Raw genomic sequence first — 17,504 nt, forward strand, 5'->3', positions numbered from 1 at the left:
TGAATGTATGTGAGAGTTATCTGCCTCAGTCAAACTAACAGTGGAGAATGGAGATAGAAGACACATCCAATGACTTACTAATGCTCCTTTGATGGAGGTCACTCAAAGTCACACATTTCTTGTGACTATTTTTTGTAAGTTCTGCCCATCAGTGATATACAACCCAGCAAAGTTTCTCGAGCATGACTGGTGTTTATTGTTTCTCCGTTACAGTCAGTCAGTTACAATGGAAGTTTCTTGAAAGACAAATTCACAATGATACAGTTTCCCCCCAAAATGAGCTCCTAATTATTCTTTATACATCACACATTTACATAAATATTCAGAACCCAAAATGGTCTTCACTGAGAGGAAAAAAAAAGAGTCAAAACCATAATTCAACACATTTGCTCTGTTGGCATCCAACATCAAACACTGACAAGTAAAACCTGATACTAACACAGTAGTGGCCAAAGCCTGAAAAACATCTTTATCAAGATGAACTGGAATAGAAGCTTGATAAAGGTTTATTGTGTTCACTTTACTGACTGTAGCTGCATATGGTGTTGGTATTTTGTTTAATTCACAGTGGTTATCCCATAAATGTGTATGTTTGTTGAAAGTGTACTGCCTGGACTCAGTCAGAAGCAAAGTCTGGCCTGTTGTACGTTCACTTTAAAAGATTGACCGAATAATGTAGTGGCCCGGTTTTCCCCAATGATGAGTAATAATCAATGAGTTTATCCAGAGCAAACATAATCTGCCGGGACTAACTGCGCTCCACAAGGATGTTTTTTTTATTTCAAGTATCAGAAAGATAAGTTGACTATTTATATGCTTTCAACACATCAACAGCAGCTTAAAAAAAACTAAAGTATCTGCACGCTGTAAAACTTAATCAACAGAATCACAGTGGTCACATGTGTCTGCCTGTTACACAAGAAACGAGGAGGGGGAAAAATCATCTGAAAAGTAAGTTTTTCAACAACAAAAGGCTTATTGTGGCATAACGATATGTTTTATATGTTATTTTGAGTTATTTATTATCTCAACAAAACATTGTATGAATACTGACTGTACCCCTCCCCCCGGCATATACTGCATATGTGTTTTTTTAGGTGAGCCATGGCGGCTGATCTGGACATGGTGAACTTGTTCATCATTGCGGGAGGAACACTGGCTATTCCCATCTTGGCATTTGTTGCTTCCTTCCTCCTCTGGCCCTCTGCACTCATTAAAGTGTATTACTGGTAAGGTCGATAATTGTGTTGTTCTGCCTTTCACTTTTTATGTTTAATTCTTTAATTTCTTTAATTAAGAAATAGTAAATTACAGAAGTACTGATGACAAAATCAAAATACGTGTCATTTTACCTGCGTATTATTACCTGTTTCCAGTTCTTTATTGAAGCAATATGATGTTTACATTGAGTTAAATAATCAAATCCAAGACTCCATGTTTTTTATGGCTGCACCAGTCCTTTAAATAGAAAACAATCTTCACATCTTGTGCACTATTTTATTCACCTATCCCCCTCAGTCTGGGTTTGGATTTGAACATTGTGTTTTAAAACACAAATACCCATATGAACGTTGTTGTTTACTTAAATATTTTCAAGACATGTGAGTGTTACATTAAAAGTGAATTGAAAAAGTGTGAGCCTAAAGATGAATGTGACATTTGAACACAAACTGCATGAAAGTGCATGTCAAGTCAATTCTTTATAAAGCCCAAAATCCCACATTTGCATCAACATGAAACCCTTAATGTATCCAAGCAGTAACATAAAGAAAATTGGCAACACATGCTCCATTTTTTTTGCATCCAAGCCCATTATTATTTGGCCTGAATTTAAATTGCACTGTCATGTCTGTGTGTATAAGCTCAGACGTACCTGCTCCTCTTCAGGTACTGGAGGAGGACTCTGGGCCTACAGGTGCGCTATGCAGACTGCGGTGGTTATCGCTTTTGTTACACCTACAGAGGAAAGCCTGGGATGAGACCCTCCATTTTGATGCTGCATGGCTTCTCTGCTCACAAAGACACATGGCTCACTGTTGTCAAGGTCAGATGATCTACATAATTAAACAAAAGAGTTTGTTACTATTAACTCATGAGACTAACAGATTTAATCGAAATAAAGATTAAACTTCAAACTTGGCATTTTTGAAAGAAGCTGTGACAAGAAACATAACTAGATCAAAGTTCCAGGTGTTTTCATTGCAGAGTCCAAAATTTGCTCAAATTAAACTGGTCAAAATCAAATTTCAAATTCGGACAGCATGCAAAGGATGAGCTGTCAATCAGACCTCTGTCTAATGAGTCTGTCAGTTACATGATCCAAAAAAGCAAAGTTCAGATGCGTGACTGGACACATTGGACATCTGAATTTGTGAAAAATCGAGTTCTTGAAACTGGAAATTTCACAGAGGGTGTGCAAACCACATACGTTCTGATAGACATTTTCCAAAGTAACATATTTTAATGCTATAAATTCAGTTATACGATTCCAATTATTACAGCATTTCTTGGCTGCCATGCATTAATAATATATTCATAGTTTTAATACTTTCTCCCTCCTACTACTCTAGTATCTACCAAAACATCTGCACATTGTGTGTGTGGACATGCCTGGTCATGAGGGAACAACACGCACCAACACAGAGGATTACTCCATTCAGGGGCAGGTCAGAAGGATCCATCAGGTACACTAAAGAAAGAGAAATTACAAATATAAGGGTGTATTTGTCAGGTACCTAAATATCTTTCCACTGAAAAACTATTTTTGTCCCTCGTTCTTCTCAGTTTGTGGAAACCATTCGTTTAAACAGGAAACCTTTCCATGTGGTTGGAACCTCCATGGGGGGAAATGTAGCTGGGGTTTACGCAGCCTGCTACCCTTCAGAAATCTGTAGCATAACTCTCATTTGTCCAGACGGTCAGTCACTATGTGTTGTTTCTGACATTTCACTTGATTTCCAGTTTGTCTTTAAAAGTCACATAATACTGATTATAAAGAATTACAAGACATGACCTGACATGATAATGAAAAACAAACACACACAGACACACACACCTTTATTATTTTGCCTTTCCTATGTAGTTTGCGTTGTTTATCGTTCCAAACTAAATATAAGTGCCCATCATCACTTTCTAATCAGAAAACACTTATTTTATTCTGCAGGTATAAGACACCCATGTGAGACCAAATTTGACAATCATCTGCAGGACCTGAAGCACAGCAATTACACATTAAACATACCACTGATCCCTACTACACCAGAGGAGATGGAGGACATGTTCAGACTTTGTTCTCATGTTCGCTTTAAAATCCCTCAGCAGGTCAGGTCCACACTTGAAAATAAAAGCATTATGGATTTCACTTTGTATGCGCTCACAGTGGACGATAATATTCACCTTATTACATGTTTGTGGTATTTTTATACTGCTGCTGTTTATACATGTGCTGTCAATTTTAGATTCTGCAAGGACTGGTAGATGTTCGGCAGCCTCACAACACATTTTATGAAGAAGGTTAGTTCATGAAATTTTAGGGTTTCCCATGTAAGCATGCAGCATAGTCCATACTGGTAAATTTGTTTCTTTTTTTTTTTAATTAGTATTTATGGAGATTGTTGGTGAGACATCAAGATATGCCTTACAGGAGCACTTACATCTGATCGCTGCACCTTTACAAGTGATTTGGGGCAAAAAAGACCAGGTAACGTATGACGTTCCACTAAAAGTGACTCAGCAAAGCCTGTATAAATACAGTGATTACCAGGCAGCTTTTGCTTCTTTTATGATTCTTTTCTAAACTAAGAATCATGGGGCTGTGTACAAACTTGTAACTTGAAGGTGGGGGCTCAGGTTTCTCTAGCTGCTCGGGTCTGTATAGAGAAACTTCAGTCACATATCTACATAGACATAACTGTCCTGTATTTGTCCAGGTGGTGGATGCCTCTGGAGCTACAGTCATTGCAGAACTGGTGCCTGGATGCAGAGTGGACCTGCTGGAGAACTGTGGACACTCTGTGGTGATGGAGAGGCCTTGTCGGACAGCCAAACTCATCCTGGAGTTCATCATCTTGCAGCAAGATGCCAGGGGTGGCACAAAGAAATCTTCCTGAACTAGACTTGTAATAATCTCTTTCCACTGCAATGCTTCACATGTCCCTTGTAGCCTACGTGACATGCATATGTAAACATTATGTCTAGCTTAAAAAAATGGACAGAAAGCAATGTTTATAATGTTCTACATTTCTTAGAAAATGCATCGCATTTAATTTGTAATGTAAACTGCATCATGATAATAAAAGTCCCATGCATTTACCTGTATGTAACTGTGTTCGGAATCGGATGTGTGAATGTATTAATGCAGAGGTGCCTGTGGTTGCAGCAGGACCTCCTCCCCTCCACCCTCCTTGTGTGCGCATTTTTGCTCCAGCCTGGAGCCGAGCACTTTCTCTATCACTCTGAGCACAGCTGCCTGGACGACCAGCGGCAAACATCACTGACTGTCTGGCTGCACCGTTAAATACCAACTGCAAGTCGCTGTTTCTGGACAAAAAAGACAAATAAGCAAGAAAGCGAGCCGGTAAGGCTTTGTTTTAACGTATATGTTACTTCCCGGTATTCTAATTAAGATCCCGGCGTCAACCGTTAACAGCAGTTAACGTAAACGGCTCGTGGACTGCTAGCTTTGTTAGTTCGCTAGCTAGCAATTAGCTAGCAGGCGATAAACCCTTTCCGCTGTGCTTCTCGCATTGTATTTAACGCACCGCTAACGTTAGCTAGCTACATATCTTAGCGCATCCAAGCTGTATTCACAACCTATTAATATCATTCATCTTTTAAAATATATTTTGATGGCTACTTTTTACGCTAGCCACCAAACAAACATTAGCTGGCTTCACTAGCATTCACCACCTTAACGTTATTTAATAGTTAAGTCGCAGTGTTGCTAAAACAAAACTGGGCATCTTACAAAATGTGAATTAATGGGTTTATGTGCACTTAGTTAGCTACCTAGTAGCGTCAGTGCAATTATGATTTATGTTGTTATTCTGCGTGGTTACAGACACATGAGGTTCAAAGTTAATTCTTGACATTTGAAATAGCAGTTGACAAAACAATGAATGTAATTTAGCAGCTGTTCTGGAGCTGTCAATCAAATCACATCTTTATCAGCAGATGGAGTTTGTCTGTTGTCATGGAAACGCAGATGTGTAATATGATCAAAAGCTCTTAAACGGATACTAAATGTATCTTGCTAGTGACATTGTTTTGTCAAATACAGACTGCCGCTTTACCAGCAAGCACATGTATTCAATATAGAGTTACAAATAACTAATCTAACTCACATTAGGTAACTGGAAATAACATTATTCACAAGTGCTTGAATTCAGTATGTTCATTTAATTAATTTAATCATTTAAGCCCCTCCTAAGTAAACAGGTAAAAAGATGTAATCCAACCCCCCCTCTCTCACACACACACACACACACACACACACACACACACACACACACACACACACACACACAGGTACTGCAAGCTCTCATCTGACATGTGACATGATTTGACTGAGTCTACATGATAGTATATTCTACATAACTTTGTTACAGCTCATGTTAATGTGACTGTTTTTTCACAGGTGAAATTGAATTAAGCCAAAGCATATCTGTTCCCTCTCTAATTTGGTCCTGACCAAGTGGGCATTGTTCTACAAATGGATAATGGAGACTGGGGCCATAGGGTAAGAGATGGATAGAAGACTCGAATAAGAGCAGTGTCAGACGTTTGTTTCTGATAAATAAATGTTAAATTCCCTCTGTTACCAGTTTAGTTTACATCTGGCATCTAAAACTAATGCAGTCTTCCCTGTAGTAAGTTCTTCCTTCATAAAGGTTGTAATGTTGGGATTTTATCTAAACTTTTTTAGAGAAGTGTTTATTTAACTTTCTGATCATTTTGGAAGCTGTATTTTGTGGTGCTGTTGATGAATTGTATTGCATTATATTGAGGTTCATTGGTATTACTGGGGTAGACAAAAATGTTAGAAACACTTTTTACTATAATGCAATATAATGCAACACACAGCACCACAAACTACATGATTTATTGTAGAGCCTTTGTAATAGACTCCATTTATTTTAGCTAGGTTGGCACCTGAAATTCACACTGTTCATGCTATTGCCTACAACTGCAGGATGCAAATGCTAACTTACTTTAACTTCACAAAAACATGTGATTCTTATCCTCTCCTTGGTTCCTTTTTGCCATAGATGAGTACTCCTGTTACCTTGAACGTAGGAGGCCACCTGTACACCACCAGTTTATCCACCCTGCAGCGCTATCCAGACTCCATGCTGGGTGCCATGTTCCGGGGAGATTTCCCCACAACTCGCGATTCCCAAGGGAATTATTTCATTGATCGTGATGGGACACTGTTCCGGTACATCCTGAACTTCCTGCGGACGTCTGAGCTGACCCTCCCCTTGGACTTCACAGAGACAGACCTCCTTAGGAAAGAGGCGGACTTCTACCAGATCGAACCTTTGATCCAGTGCCTTAACGATCCCAAGCCACTGTACCCTCCCGACATCTTTGAGCAAGTCGTGGAGCTCTCCAGCACTCGGAAACTGTCAAAATATTCAAACCCAGTCGCCGTTATCATCACACAGCTAACCATAACTACGAAGGTTCACGGCCTGCTGGAAGGTATTTCTAACAACTTCACCAAGTGGAACAAACACATGATGGACACCAGAGACTGCCAGGTGTCATTCACCTTTGGACCTTGTGACTATCACCAAGAGGTGTCCCTAAGGGTTCACCTCATGGACTATATCATGAAACAAGGCTTCACCATCCGCAACACGCGTGTGCATCACATGAGTGAGCGTGCAAACGAGAACACGGTGGAGCATCACTGGACTTTCTGTAGACCAGCTCACAAGGTTGAAGACTAAGTTACAGCAGTCATCGTGGGTGACATTACTGTTTGATATGTCTTCATATTACACAAGATCAAAAAAGTGTGTGTCACTAATGATTTTGTTTTCTTATTTTGATCAATTGGTACAGTGGCACAAGACTTAAAGTCCAGACAGATAGCATAAACACAATGAAAATGTGAATTCTTGATTTATTCACCTGTAAGTGCAAGAACACTTTCTTATCTGTGCTACCACTACATATTTGACATTTCTTTAATAATTAATACTCCATTGGGGTTAAGTTCTACAAAACAAAAACAGCATTTCTTATGAAGCAGAAAGACCCTATAGCATTGATTTTATTATGATTGTATGTATTTAGAGACACAAGTATACCCCCAATGATGCTAACAATGTGGGTAAATTGATTTTTATAGAAATAATTGTGATTTTATGTGGTTCCAATACCTGTATCTGTTTTTTCCGAAGTCAGTAATAAAGTGATTGTAAACCTGTAGCCATGATTTGAGACTCTATGCCTACATACAGTATCAAATCTATGTCTAAACATGCATTAATGTGCATTTAGATCAAAAGAGAAAAGAAAGAGGTGATTGTAAAAATGTTTGTACTCCAGACACAAGCGGTCTTGGTCATGTTTTGGACTACAGACTAAACAAGAATTGTTTTGGATCCCGAGATGTCAGGAGTGAACCTTTTTTTTTTTTTATAATAAATTATGACTATCTTTAGCCCAATTTACAGTAGCTCTTAAAATGAATCTCTTAGGTCTCTTATCTCCTTGTATGGTACTATTTCTGAAGGCCCTAGTCATCGTTGCATGTGTCTGAGTGTCTTGTGTATGTATATGTATTTGTGCGCTTGCAGTATTATGTCATACTGTTACAGTTTAGAGCTCATATCAGCAGTAAAGTGTCTAGCCAAAATAAACCCATCTGTGTATTTGTCAGTCATTATTTTTATTTTATGGTTTAACTATTCACCTTAACTTGATATTTTCCTATTGTATTTCAACTATTCAAACATCCAACCACTTAAAAGCACCTTGCAAGCATGTTACACCAGGGCTTTGGCTACTTATGAGGTAGTACATGTGACAAATTGTGTTATTAACCATTTTTGTATTCGAGCAATGTGGCATACATTTTTTTTAAATATGTTTACAAAATGTTTTCTCACAAAGTTACATTCATAATTGTGATAGCAATGGAAGGCTGTAGGCCTGGACTTCATGCTTTCACTTATTTCCTGTGGTAAAGCACAAATTAAAGATGGCAGCTAATGATGTCCTCAAAAACATTTTCGCTGTCAGAAAACAAATTTGTCAGAGTAAATTAAATGCTAGGAATTTTTTTTTATTAATTGTAGTACTCATTCATTAGTTAAAAATAGGTGTAAGTAATTGTAAAAAACAAACAAAAAAAAACTACTAGCCGTGTTAAACTTCATTCTAACAAACTTTTTTTTGTATGCCATGGCAACCCTGTGGCGTCATTGGATTTCCATTCAGTAACCTATTTAGTTGATTATTTATTGAATCCCAATAGAAAAGGCACTAGAAAACTAGAAACATGCTGACACGTCTATAAAATTAATCTGAGTATCAAATCCAATTACAAGATTTAGCAACCACATCAGCCTATATTTCTTTGCATTTGTTACTACATAATGTGAAGTTTTTTCAGATGTGTCCATGATGCAGGTCTCATCTTAGTTTAAAATATTTTTTCACTAATGTGTGCACAGGGAAAATGAACACTTTTTATTAACATTACGTGAACTCTTTTTAGCTGTTTATTTTTTGTATATTTTCTGTATATATTATTTTTTTGCATTCATCTTTTAGTGTTCAGTATTTTAATATTTAATCATGAATGTTTAAGAGAACGGATTTAATGACACATAAAACACAACCGGATGTTACGACTCTTCCTCGGTGCGTTCGTTTTAAAAACCAACGTCGAGCTGCTGTGGATTCATTTTAAGATTCTTGACAGCTCGTTTAAAACCGCTCGTTTGCTTTACGCCGAGAAACAAAACAAGCGCACTCTCTGCTCACGTCCGTTGCTCTTGTTAAAAGTGTAAAGGACATGTAAAAGGTCCATGCATGCTCTATCCTGGAAACAGCAGTTTCTTGCCGCATTGAAGACCGTAGACTGACACGACTTATGTCTGTATGTTAGCCAGGATGTTTAATAGGAGTAATAACGTTAGATATTTACTGAGCCTTGTGCCGGGTAAACAACGTCTTGGGACGTACAGGTTTCTTCCCATCTTCTTTTGCATCGGAGGCGTCATGGAGTGGATCATGATCAACGTGAGGATAGGAAGAGAGACTTTCTGTAAGTGTAAATTTGCAAATTGAGTTTCTTTTCAGCGCTAACGTTTAATCCTTGGTTTTTGACTTGGTATTTACGCTAACGTTAGCATAATGTGGACTTCTGTTAGCCCTGTGTCTTCGCATGTAGCTAAGTCTGTTGGATGTTTAGCTACGTCTGTAAGCAAATAATAGACCAAAACTTGCTAAGTAACAACATTTGCAGCACATAATATATTCTGACTTGCCAGAGTGTATTAATTACTTGCAAGCTGAAGCTTGCCAGACATAAGTAATTAATACACAGAAGTGTAGTGAAGAATCTTCACTTAACGTTAAAGTCACCCTTCACTCAAAAATGTGTTTTTGTTAATGTTTATGTCTCCTAAAATATCTGACCTTGACTATACTGACTTGTGTCTGTGCTAACTTTGCCACTAGAGAGGTGTCTCTCTTTAATTCTTACATTCCTCTCCAGAAGGGGGAGATGTGTGTGCACACTGAAATCTGAGATTCAAATTGATCCTGACAAATTTGATTAGGTACGTCACCAATCTGTAAACCAATCGCTGTCGAATACGCAAAAGCCAGCAAAGGAACCTGAAACAGCACAGAGCAGACTGTCACGGTTTCCACAGTGGCGTTTTCATGAAAGTAGTGCACTGATATGTGTTTCTGAAAAGATATTAGGCAAGAATTAAGCTATGAAGTTGCTGAATAATATAGCTTCATTTTAAATTGACCGTCAGTTTAAAAGATTTTTGTGAGTTTTTGAGAGGCGGTGAGTTGAGCTGCTCCTAATTTGCATAAAGTACCCTGGACCTCAATTTAATGCAAATAAGGAGCAGGCAACCCAACTCTCTGTCTCTCAAAAGTGGCTGCGATGCTACCAGAATGCATTGCCCAGCTGCCTAGACAATGAATGGGAAACGTGGAAATGACGCTGCCTATGGACACATACCTTCAGTACAGAGAGTAAAAACACACTGTCATTGTAGCTGTGTCAGTCACTGCCAGTCATGATACTGTACGTCTGCTAGTCGCTGGTTTAAGTGCACAACAGACTCCTAATCTGAGTCTGGTGGAACTCCGTGACGACCGGCCGTGGGACTCCGTGACATCAGGAGTCTCAACCTAGAGGAGCAGCGAGGGACAGGGGCGGATCTACCGGGGTGGCATAGGGTGGCAAATGCCACCCTAAAAGAAAGCCTTGCCACCCCATTTGGCAGCAATGAATTAAAAGTTATGGCCAATTTGACAATTTATGAGCGAGAATCTCCAATGTCAGCGTCATCTCGTGCTGCAATGCCGCACGAGATGACGCCAGAGCGGCAAGAGCCTGATTTATTTGGAAAACTGAGTGGCGCGAAGCGAGGGAGCCAGGAGTCGTGAGGAAAGGAGACACAGGAGGAAAGAGGTCAAAACAGATTAACTATCTATCAAGAAATGAAATTATAATGAAAGCACAGTGCTAGCATAGTTGCGATGCTGATTTTGAGATGATAAAAATCAGGTTGAAGAACGTTATTTTGCTAACTATACATATAATGTTAGTTAGGTCTGACGTTTGTTCTGTGTAAAGTAGGCTACAAAAGCTAATATTGATTCAACGTCTGTCAAGGAAAACATTGTAAAATTACTTTTAATCTTACAGAAATGAAGAGGAAAGGTAGCATATGTAGTTTTTTCTCACCAAAGAGAAAGGCGAGAGAAATAGAAAATGAACTGAGCAAGGTAGACGGAGAAGATGAGGTGGAAGGAGAGAGAAAAGAGGTGGAAGGAGAGCGAGAGAAGAGGTGGAAGGAGAGAGAGAAGATGAAGATGAGGTGGAGAGAAAAGGGCAACAGAAACGTGACAGAGATAGACTACAAGGCCGAGGCGACCAGGGACAGGACGAGGTGGGAGAACACCACAGCAGTGAAGATATGGAGGGAGAGCATCACCAAGATGAGGAGGGAGAAAGCGAGAGACAAGATACCGTGCAGGGCTCAGACAGTGAAAGGGAAAGGAGAGTGCCTTGGCCATCACCAACGATCTCCAGTCGAGCTGGTCCACATGGTATGGAAACTGTTGCTGCATATATACTAAGTTACATATGAATAAGAACAACAAATGACAAAGATGGACATTTTTATCAAATTTAAGAGACATTGCTTAGACATCAAATAAATATAAAAATTCATGTTTGCTTAAATATGAATAATTAGGGAAAGTTGTCAGTGTGAAAGTGTGATGAGATGGGGAGATGAGTTTTTATATTTTGTGTAGAATGTATTTTAGATCTATTGCTCAGATTAAATTAAAAAAATAAACAAATGAACGTAAAAATACTCTCCCAGGCTAAAATGTTAGTGTGTGTGTTAACACAGTCTGATGGTTATAACTAATCAATGACAGTTCCTAATCTTGTACAAATGCTACCTGCAACGCTGCCTCTCTGACACAGTCCAAAACTGTTTGCTTCCCCTCTCACACATCTGCCACTCATCACCTGTGTCTTACCTTAATGCCTTTCCTGTGATAATGCCCCTTACTTCTATCATACTTCTATCTCCTATTAAGTGAGATCACATCGTATGGTCACTTATTCCTAATATGAACTGTTTCACATGAAAGAGATTAAGTTTGTCTGTCTGAGTTTGTAAATGGCAGCCTGTGCCCTTTTGTAGTGTGTACATACTATTTCTCATCAAACTGTGATAAAATTCAGTATATATACGTCTGTCAAATGTTGCCACCCCTCAAAAATTCCTGCCCCCCTCTCGCCACCCCATAAATATTTTTCTAGATCCGCCCCTGGCGAGGGAGAAAGAGTAGATGTGCTTCCAGCCCCTTTTCAGAGGTTTTTTGTACAAACTTTTTATCTGGGAAAACCATGTTAAACAACATATTAACCATAACAGAGTATTTTTTACATACTTTAAAACGTGTCTGGAGGGGGACTTGTAGGGGGATGTAAAAATTGCCATGTTGCATGTTTAAGTAATTTATTACAGTGCGTTTACAGTGGACCTACGGTTAGGACTGTGCTTGTATACAGATTTGGGACACACACACACACACACACACACACACACACACACACACACACACACACCCTTGTTGGTCGTTCAAACATGTGCTCAAATGTTGCTCTCCTCTTCTGCCCTACTGTCATTAGTACATCTGGAAAAAGTGAGAGAAAGGTGGAAAAACTGTTTTTTTTTTTTTTTAAGAAATGCACAGTACAGGCAGTTAGATGGGTCAGACTTCTGCAGGACACTGTACAGCTGCTAAAAGAGAAATACATCACAATATATCTTGACTTAGTACCTCAGTATTGATTGAAGTGGTAATATTTTTGTTGTCTCAAACAAACAAATAATGGTAACTTATATCATTAGACCCTGATACAGACTAAAAAGACAAGAAAACACTAAAAAGACAACATAATGTATATTATGAAAATATGACAAAAAAAATCAGATATTGAGATGATCATCACCAGTGGTGGAAGAAATACTCAAATTATTTAGCGATTCCACAATGTAAAAGTATCCCTCCATTCAAACAACCTACTTAAGTACAGAACATGTATTTGTATGTACTTAAAAGTATTACAAGTTAAAGTAGTCATTATGTAGAATGGCCCCTTTTCAACATTTTATTTTTATGTATTTATTACGATTTATATTTTTTTTTGGATCATTCAATGAAACATTTAATCTATAAAGTAAATCAGAAAATATTGAAAAATGTAATGGAAAAATCAATGTAGAATGTTATAACTGAGAGATACCATACCTAGAGATTGGCATGGGGTACTTTCCATAAAATCATCTCTCTATCATCTCTTTATCAGGATGCATAGTATCCAGGATAATATGCATCCTGATAAAGTTCCCTTGGCCTTTGGAATTAAAATAGCCCCACATCATCACGTACCCTTCACCATACATATTAGCATGGTTTTATTTCAGTTAGCCTAATAGCTGGTTTGATTTGCATTGAGAGATGATCTTATGGAAAGTACCCCATGCCAATCTCTAGGTATGGTGAAGGGTATGTGATGATGTGGGGCTATTTTAATTCCAAAGGCCAAGGGAACTTTATCAGGATGCATAGTATCCTGGATCCATGAAATAACTGGCCTTTAAAAATAAAAAATCTGCCTGCCTCTATGGGGATTTAACATAGGGGTGTACTTACTTATGCCCCCTGTATTTTAAGGAAGAACATTTATTTATTTATGATACATTATTCATTCACAAAGAAAATTGCTATCCTTAAGGGTTGGATTGGATTTTCCTAATTTTTTTAATTAAGGCATTAAGATCAATTTCCGAAAGATGATTTTTTTTATTCCTCTTTTTAGTCAACTTTAGTATGGGTGTATTCACTTATGCTGAGCACTGTATGTATGAGTATTCAAAGTAACTAGTAGCTATGCCTGTCAAATAAATGTACAATATTTCCCGCTGAAATGTAGTGAAGTAGAATTTCTATAAAGTAGCATAAAAATAAATAAACTCAAGTAGAGGTACCTCAAACTTTGTACTTTTAGAATAGTACTTAAGTAAAAGCAATATCCACTATTCTACTATTCAGTATATCACACATTGTTGATATTGCATTGATATGTCTGTAGCTACACCTGTAGAGAGAACATAATGGATGTTGGATCACTCATAAGATTTAAAAAGGAAAAATAACCCTAATATGTTTCTACTCTCCATGAACCCACATCCATTTATTCCAGATGTGCTATTTCAGAAGAACTAAAATGAGTTAAAATCATCTCGTGTTTAAAAAAAACACCAAAAAAGCTGCCCTGCATATTTTCTAGTACTTGTAGTATTCTGAGGCCATTTAGGGATACAGAAACATTCCCCTCTACAGAGAACAGACTCAGTCTCATCTAGGGCTGCACGATATGAGGAAAATATCTAATTGCGATTATTTTGACTGATATTGCGATTGCGATATGATTCACGATATTGGAGGGAATGATCGTTTTTGTATCATTATTCTCATTTTCATTGAAAATTGTTAACATTGAAAGAAATTAAAATGATTATAGTGTGATTTTTGCGAGGATCTGTACCAAACAAATATTTTTTTTCTTTAGTGTGTAGGATAGGATTTGTAGGCCGGGATGTCTCTGAAGCACCACAATACTTAATTCAGAATGGTTTGCACATATTTTGCCATTAACAAATATTGCCCCCCCCTGCAATTTTGATATTGCACTAGTCCATATTGCGATTTCAATACAATTGCTATTAATTGTGCAGCCCTAGTCTCATCCCTGTTTTTCATTCCTTATTCAGTTTCCTTATTATATATGTGTTGTAGTTGCAAACTGTCTTTAGTCTGCAGGATAACTTATAGACCTTTTCACACAAGAAAAGTTGACATGTCACAGTATGAGAAGCACAAGTGGAAAGGATTTTTAAAAAATCATAATTGAATTCCAGCTGCTTTGGTTTTAGTCTTGTCTTAGTATAGATCGTTTTCACTGCAGACATTTTTAATTTGTCATTGTAGGAAATGCACAGGTGAAAACAAATTGTGTTAAAGATGGCTCAGTTATATTAAGTATGTAAGTAAGGAACCGGCTCACCTAAATGGAGTGCAGTCATAATTAATGTTATTAATTACTCACTGCAGTTTTAACTGAATCAAAACTGCCTATATCACGTGTCTCATTTCAGTCTCTTAAATCTGTTTTGGTTCATTCTGTTTTCTTTCTAGATGATGTCTACCGAAGAAAACGATCTGAACGGGAGTACAAGCAGAAGATAGCAGATGGTTTGATAGTTCTTGAAGAGCCTGCAGCCAAGTGAACGAAGGTCGAATTTTAATGTGGACTTCACATGTGTCCTCTAAGGACACATTCTTGGACTCACGCTCCCTTACTTGTATCCAACAGGCTGGAATGGACTTCATAGTATGTTACAACAACTGTATCACAGTTACGAAGGAGTAAAGAGTGAAAAGTTGATGGAGAAACATGCAAGTTTATTGTTAATATGATCTTTAGTTCAAAAAAATCAAATGAAACAATGAAATAACAATGGTCTCATATTGATTTGACAACAAGTCTATTTTGATGTGTTGTGTTTCAAACATTGCATAGCACCTGCCAAGACAAACCAGTCTCAACCAAATTGTAACAAAAGAGAAAATACAAGAAATAATCTTGGATGATTTTGCACAGATGTGTTCATTACTGGTAGATCAAATTTGATAAGAAACAGAAAAACACAAGCTGTTCTGTAATTATACATTTTCTGTTTGATAATGTAAAAACGTTAAAAGTCTTGTACTGTACGGTAGATAGATAAAATCGAAATTAAGAACTGCATTTTGCAAATAGTAGTTTTACTATCTGTGTATCTGCATCCTTCATCCCCCCCCAATCCCAAGGTTGACATCAGTCGAAAGCATGCTTTGGTTATTTCATTTGTACCATCCGATAGGGAGAGACTGCAGACAGATGAAGCTGTTTGGGTGCTTCGACAGCACGACAGGGTTCCCGTCCAGTCTCAACTCGTCCATGTTGGTCCGGATATAGTGACTGTTGTTACCTTTGCAGAATGTCTCATCTGTTACAGTGGCGATATTGTTGTTCTGCAGAACAAACAGGAGAAACAATCCAAGGACACCAAATTTGCCCATCATGTAGCTACAACTACTTGCACCGCAGGAAGAAAAGTAATCAAATTGCTTCTTCAGAGCTTCTGTGATTAATTTCTGTGATTTCAGTGAATTACAGATAAACTTACATGCAGGTGCACAGCATGAAGAGACTCTGGAAGTTGGGGCACTGCTGTCAGTTCATTGTTACCAAGGTAAAGATATGCCAGTCTCGTGAGTTTCTGCAACAACAAAAGACCACTATTTTGAATCAGGCGGCTTGCTGTGTTAAACATCAAAACTCGTGCAAGTACATAATGTCTGCAACATTTTAAAATGAGATCAGTTGGCTATCTTACTTTAAAAGCAGTTGCCTTCACACCCTGGGTTTTAAGATGGTTGAAATTGGCATTGAATGACACCAACTTGGTGGGCAGCATGGGAAGTTTAGTCAGTCTGTTCTCTGCAAGAGTGAGCTCCTCAAGATCTGAAAGTTTTGAAAAAGCTCCATCTTCTATCTCAGCGATGAGATTGCCAGTAAGGTCAATTGTTTTTAATGTGGCTGGAGAAAAACACATACAAAGGGGAGAGAGCTTAAAAGATGGCATTCACTAAAGAGTTACATATCCTTATGACTTATATTTACCCATGTCTGCAAAGTCTTTGTTTCTTATTTTTGTGATTTTGTTGAAACGTGCATAGAGATGTGTTGTTTCCTTTGGCAGTGCTGGAATGGCAAACATTTCAGGGGACACCTCCTCACAGTAAACAGATCCACTCAGGCAAACGCACAGCAGACATGTCGGCATCTCTGAAACGATCACAATATTTTTTCATCACCCTTGTACAGAAAAGTTTTTTTCCTTATTTGTGAATAAGTCAACTAATTGGTCTCAGCGATGTGACTGTGCAGCTTAAAATGCAATACACATAGGTTAGATGGGGACACTTGATCGACCCCATTATTACATAATATGGGCTTTAGCTACGTTCACAAAAATGTGAAAGAATACCTCAGCTAGTGTTGCATAATCAGCTATAAAACAGTTGTTGAAAACTATTTATCTGTTTAAACAAACCTTACCATCAGCTCTTGGAGCTGCTGCTGGGTCAGTGTCTGAGTCTCGAAGGGTGTCATAGTCTGGAAAGTTTACAGTGTCTTTCTGTAAAAAGGATAACTTCATAAAAGCTTCTTCCCAACTCAAAAATAGTATGCATTTCTTCCACTGGCTTATATACAAAAGATGCTTTTACCGTAGGTTTTCTGACTTCCATGTATTCATCTTTTGCTGCAGAAGACAGTATCCATGGGAGCAAAACAGATGTAAAAATGAAAGTCCTTAACTGCATCATTGTGTCTTAGTTGCTGGTGAGAGAAGAGAGTGTCTGTCTGCTAGGCTGGGATCTGAGGTACATTTCCATCCAGTTTTTTTTTTTTTTAAGCTGCCAGTATGTTGTTGAGTAAGAAAAGAAAAACTTTAACTCAATACTCTCCAGCTCTCAGACTGGTCAGGGTGATTCTAAAGACTATATACTGTATTTTCTGTATAGCAAACAGACAGGAAGAGTGTCTGTTGATATTGAGCAAAGTGGTGATTAAAATATATGTAGGGAAATCATTCAATAAA

The 17,504-nt window shown here is 38.0% G+C and overlaps 4 protein-coding genes across 5 annotated transcripts; 3 read left to right on the forward strand and 1 right to left on the reverse strand.

Moving 5' to 3' along the window:
- Positions 1–174: 174 nt before the first annotated feature.
- On the forward strand, positions 175–4,314 carry abhd6b (abhydrolase domain containing 6, acylglycerol lipase b). The gene is made up of 9 exons (XM_031316698.2): positions 175–951; positions 1,098–1,229; positions 1,888–2,044; positions 2,571–2,684; positions 2,785–2,917; positions 3,164–3,321; positions 3,459–3,513; positions 3,600–3,700; positions 3,930–4,314. Exons 2-9 carry the CDS (start codon positions 1,105–1,107, stop codon positions 4,107–4,109), a joined length of 1,023 nt encoding a protein of 340 aa, XP_031172558.1. The 5' UTR covers positions 175–951; positions 1,098–1,104; the 3' UTR covers positions 4,110–4,314.
- Positions 4,315–4,352: 38 nt separating this feature from the next.
- Positions 4,353–7,890, forward strand: kctd6b (potassium channel tetramerization domain containing 6b). 2 transcript variants are annotated; one of them, XM_031316699.2, is made up of 3 exons: positions 4,353–4,576; positions 5,636–5,737; positions 6,267–7,890. In XM_031316699.2, exons 2-3 carry the CDS (start codon positions 5,711–5,713, stop codon positions 6,951–6,953), a joined length of 714 nt encoding a protein of 237 aa, XP_031172559.1. In that variant the 5' UTR covers positions 4,353–4,576; positions 5,636–5,710; the 3' UTR covers positions 6,954–7,890. The 2 variants fall into 2 exon arrangements, with proteins under 2 accessions (XP_031172559.1, XP_031172562.1); XM_031316702.2 differs by lacking the exon at positions 5,636–5,737 and having other exon boundaries at positions 4,404–4,576.
- A 950-nt stretch (positions 7,891–8,840) lies between these two features.
- LOC116062142 (small integral membrane protein 4) lies at positions 8,841–15,496 on the forward strand. The gene is made up of 2 exons (XM_031316706.2): positions 8,841–9,283; positions 14,992–15,496. Exons 1-2 carry the CDS (start codon positions 9,118–9,120, stop codon positions 15,081–15,083), a joined length of 258 nt encoding a protein of 85 aa, XP_031172566.1. The 5' UTR covers positions 8,841–9,117; the 3' UTR covers positions 15,084–15,496.
- ognb (osteoglycin, paralog b) lies at positions 15,238–17,306 on the reverse strand. The gene is made up of 6 exons (XM_031316705.2): positions 17,131–17,306; positions 16,961–17,039; positions 16,523–16,687; positions 16,236–16,438; positions 16,026–16,118; positions 15,238–15,870 (listed from the first exon to the last, which is right to left on the reverse strand). The coding sequence occupies exons 1-6, from the start codon at positions 17,227–17,229 to the stop codon at positions 15,700–15,702; spliced, it is 810 nt and encodes a 269-aa protein (XP_031172565.1). The 5' UTR covers positions 17,230–17,306; the 3' UTR covers positions 15,238–15,699.
- Between the last annotated feature and the right edge of the window lie 198 nt (positions 17,307–17,504).

This window comes from Sander lucioperca, chromosome 12, assembly GCF_008315115.2.
Source record: "Sander lucioperca isolate FBNREF2018 chromosome 12, SLUC_FBN_1.2, whole genome shotgun sequence".
In the NCBI taxonomy this organism is placed as follows: Eukaryota; Metazoa; Chordata; class Actinopteri; order Perciformes; family Percidae; genus Sander; species Sander lucioperca.

Coding starts and splice junctions, on each gene's coding strand:
- abhd6b (XM_031316698.2), top strand. CDS start 1,105: ATGGCGGCTGATCTGGACATGGTGAACTTGTTCATCATTGCGGGAGGA. Junction 2,045..2,570: donor CATGGCTCACTGTTGTCAAG/GTCAGATGATCT, acceptor CTACTACTCTAG/TATCTACCAAAACATCTGCA. Junction 3,514..3,599: donor CAACACATTTTATGAAGAAG/GTTAGTTCATGA, acceptor TTTTTTAATTAG/TATTTATGGAGATTGTTGGT.
- kctd6b (XM_031316699.2), top strand. CDS start 5,711: ATGGATAATGGAGACTGGGGCCATAGG. Junction 5,738..6,266: donor ATGGAGACTGGGGCCATAGG/GTAAGAGATGGA, acceptor TTTTTGCCATAG/ATGAGTACTCCTGTTACCTT.
- LOC116062142 (XM_031316706.2), top strand. CDS start 9,118: ATGTTAGCCAGGATGTTTAATAGGAGTAATAACGTTAGATATTTACTG. Junction 9,284..14,991: donor GATAGGAAGAGAGACTTTCT/GTAAGTGTAAAT, acceptor TTTTCTTTCTAG/ATGATGTCTACCGAAGAAAA.
- ognb (XM_031316705.2), bottom strand. CDS start 17,229: ATGATGCAGTTAAGGACTTTCATTTTTACATCTGTTTTGCTCCCATGG. Junction 17,040..17,130: donor TGGAAGTCAGAAAACCTACG/GTAAAAGCATCT, acceptor TCCTTTTTACAG/AAAGACACTGTAAACTTTCC. Junction 16,119..16,235: donor TGAAGGCAACTGCTTTTAAA/GTAAGATAGCCA, acceptor TTGTTGTTGCAG/AAACTCACGAGACTGGCATA.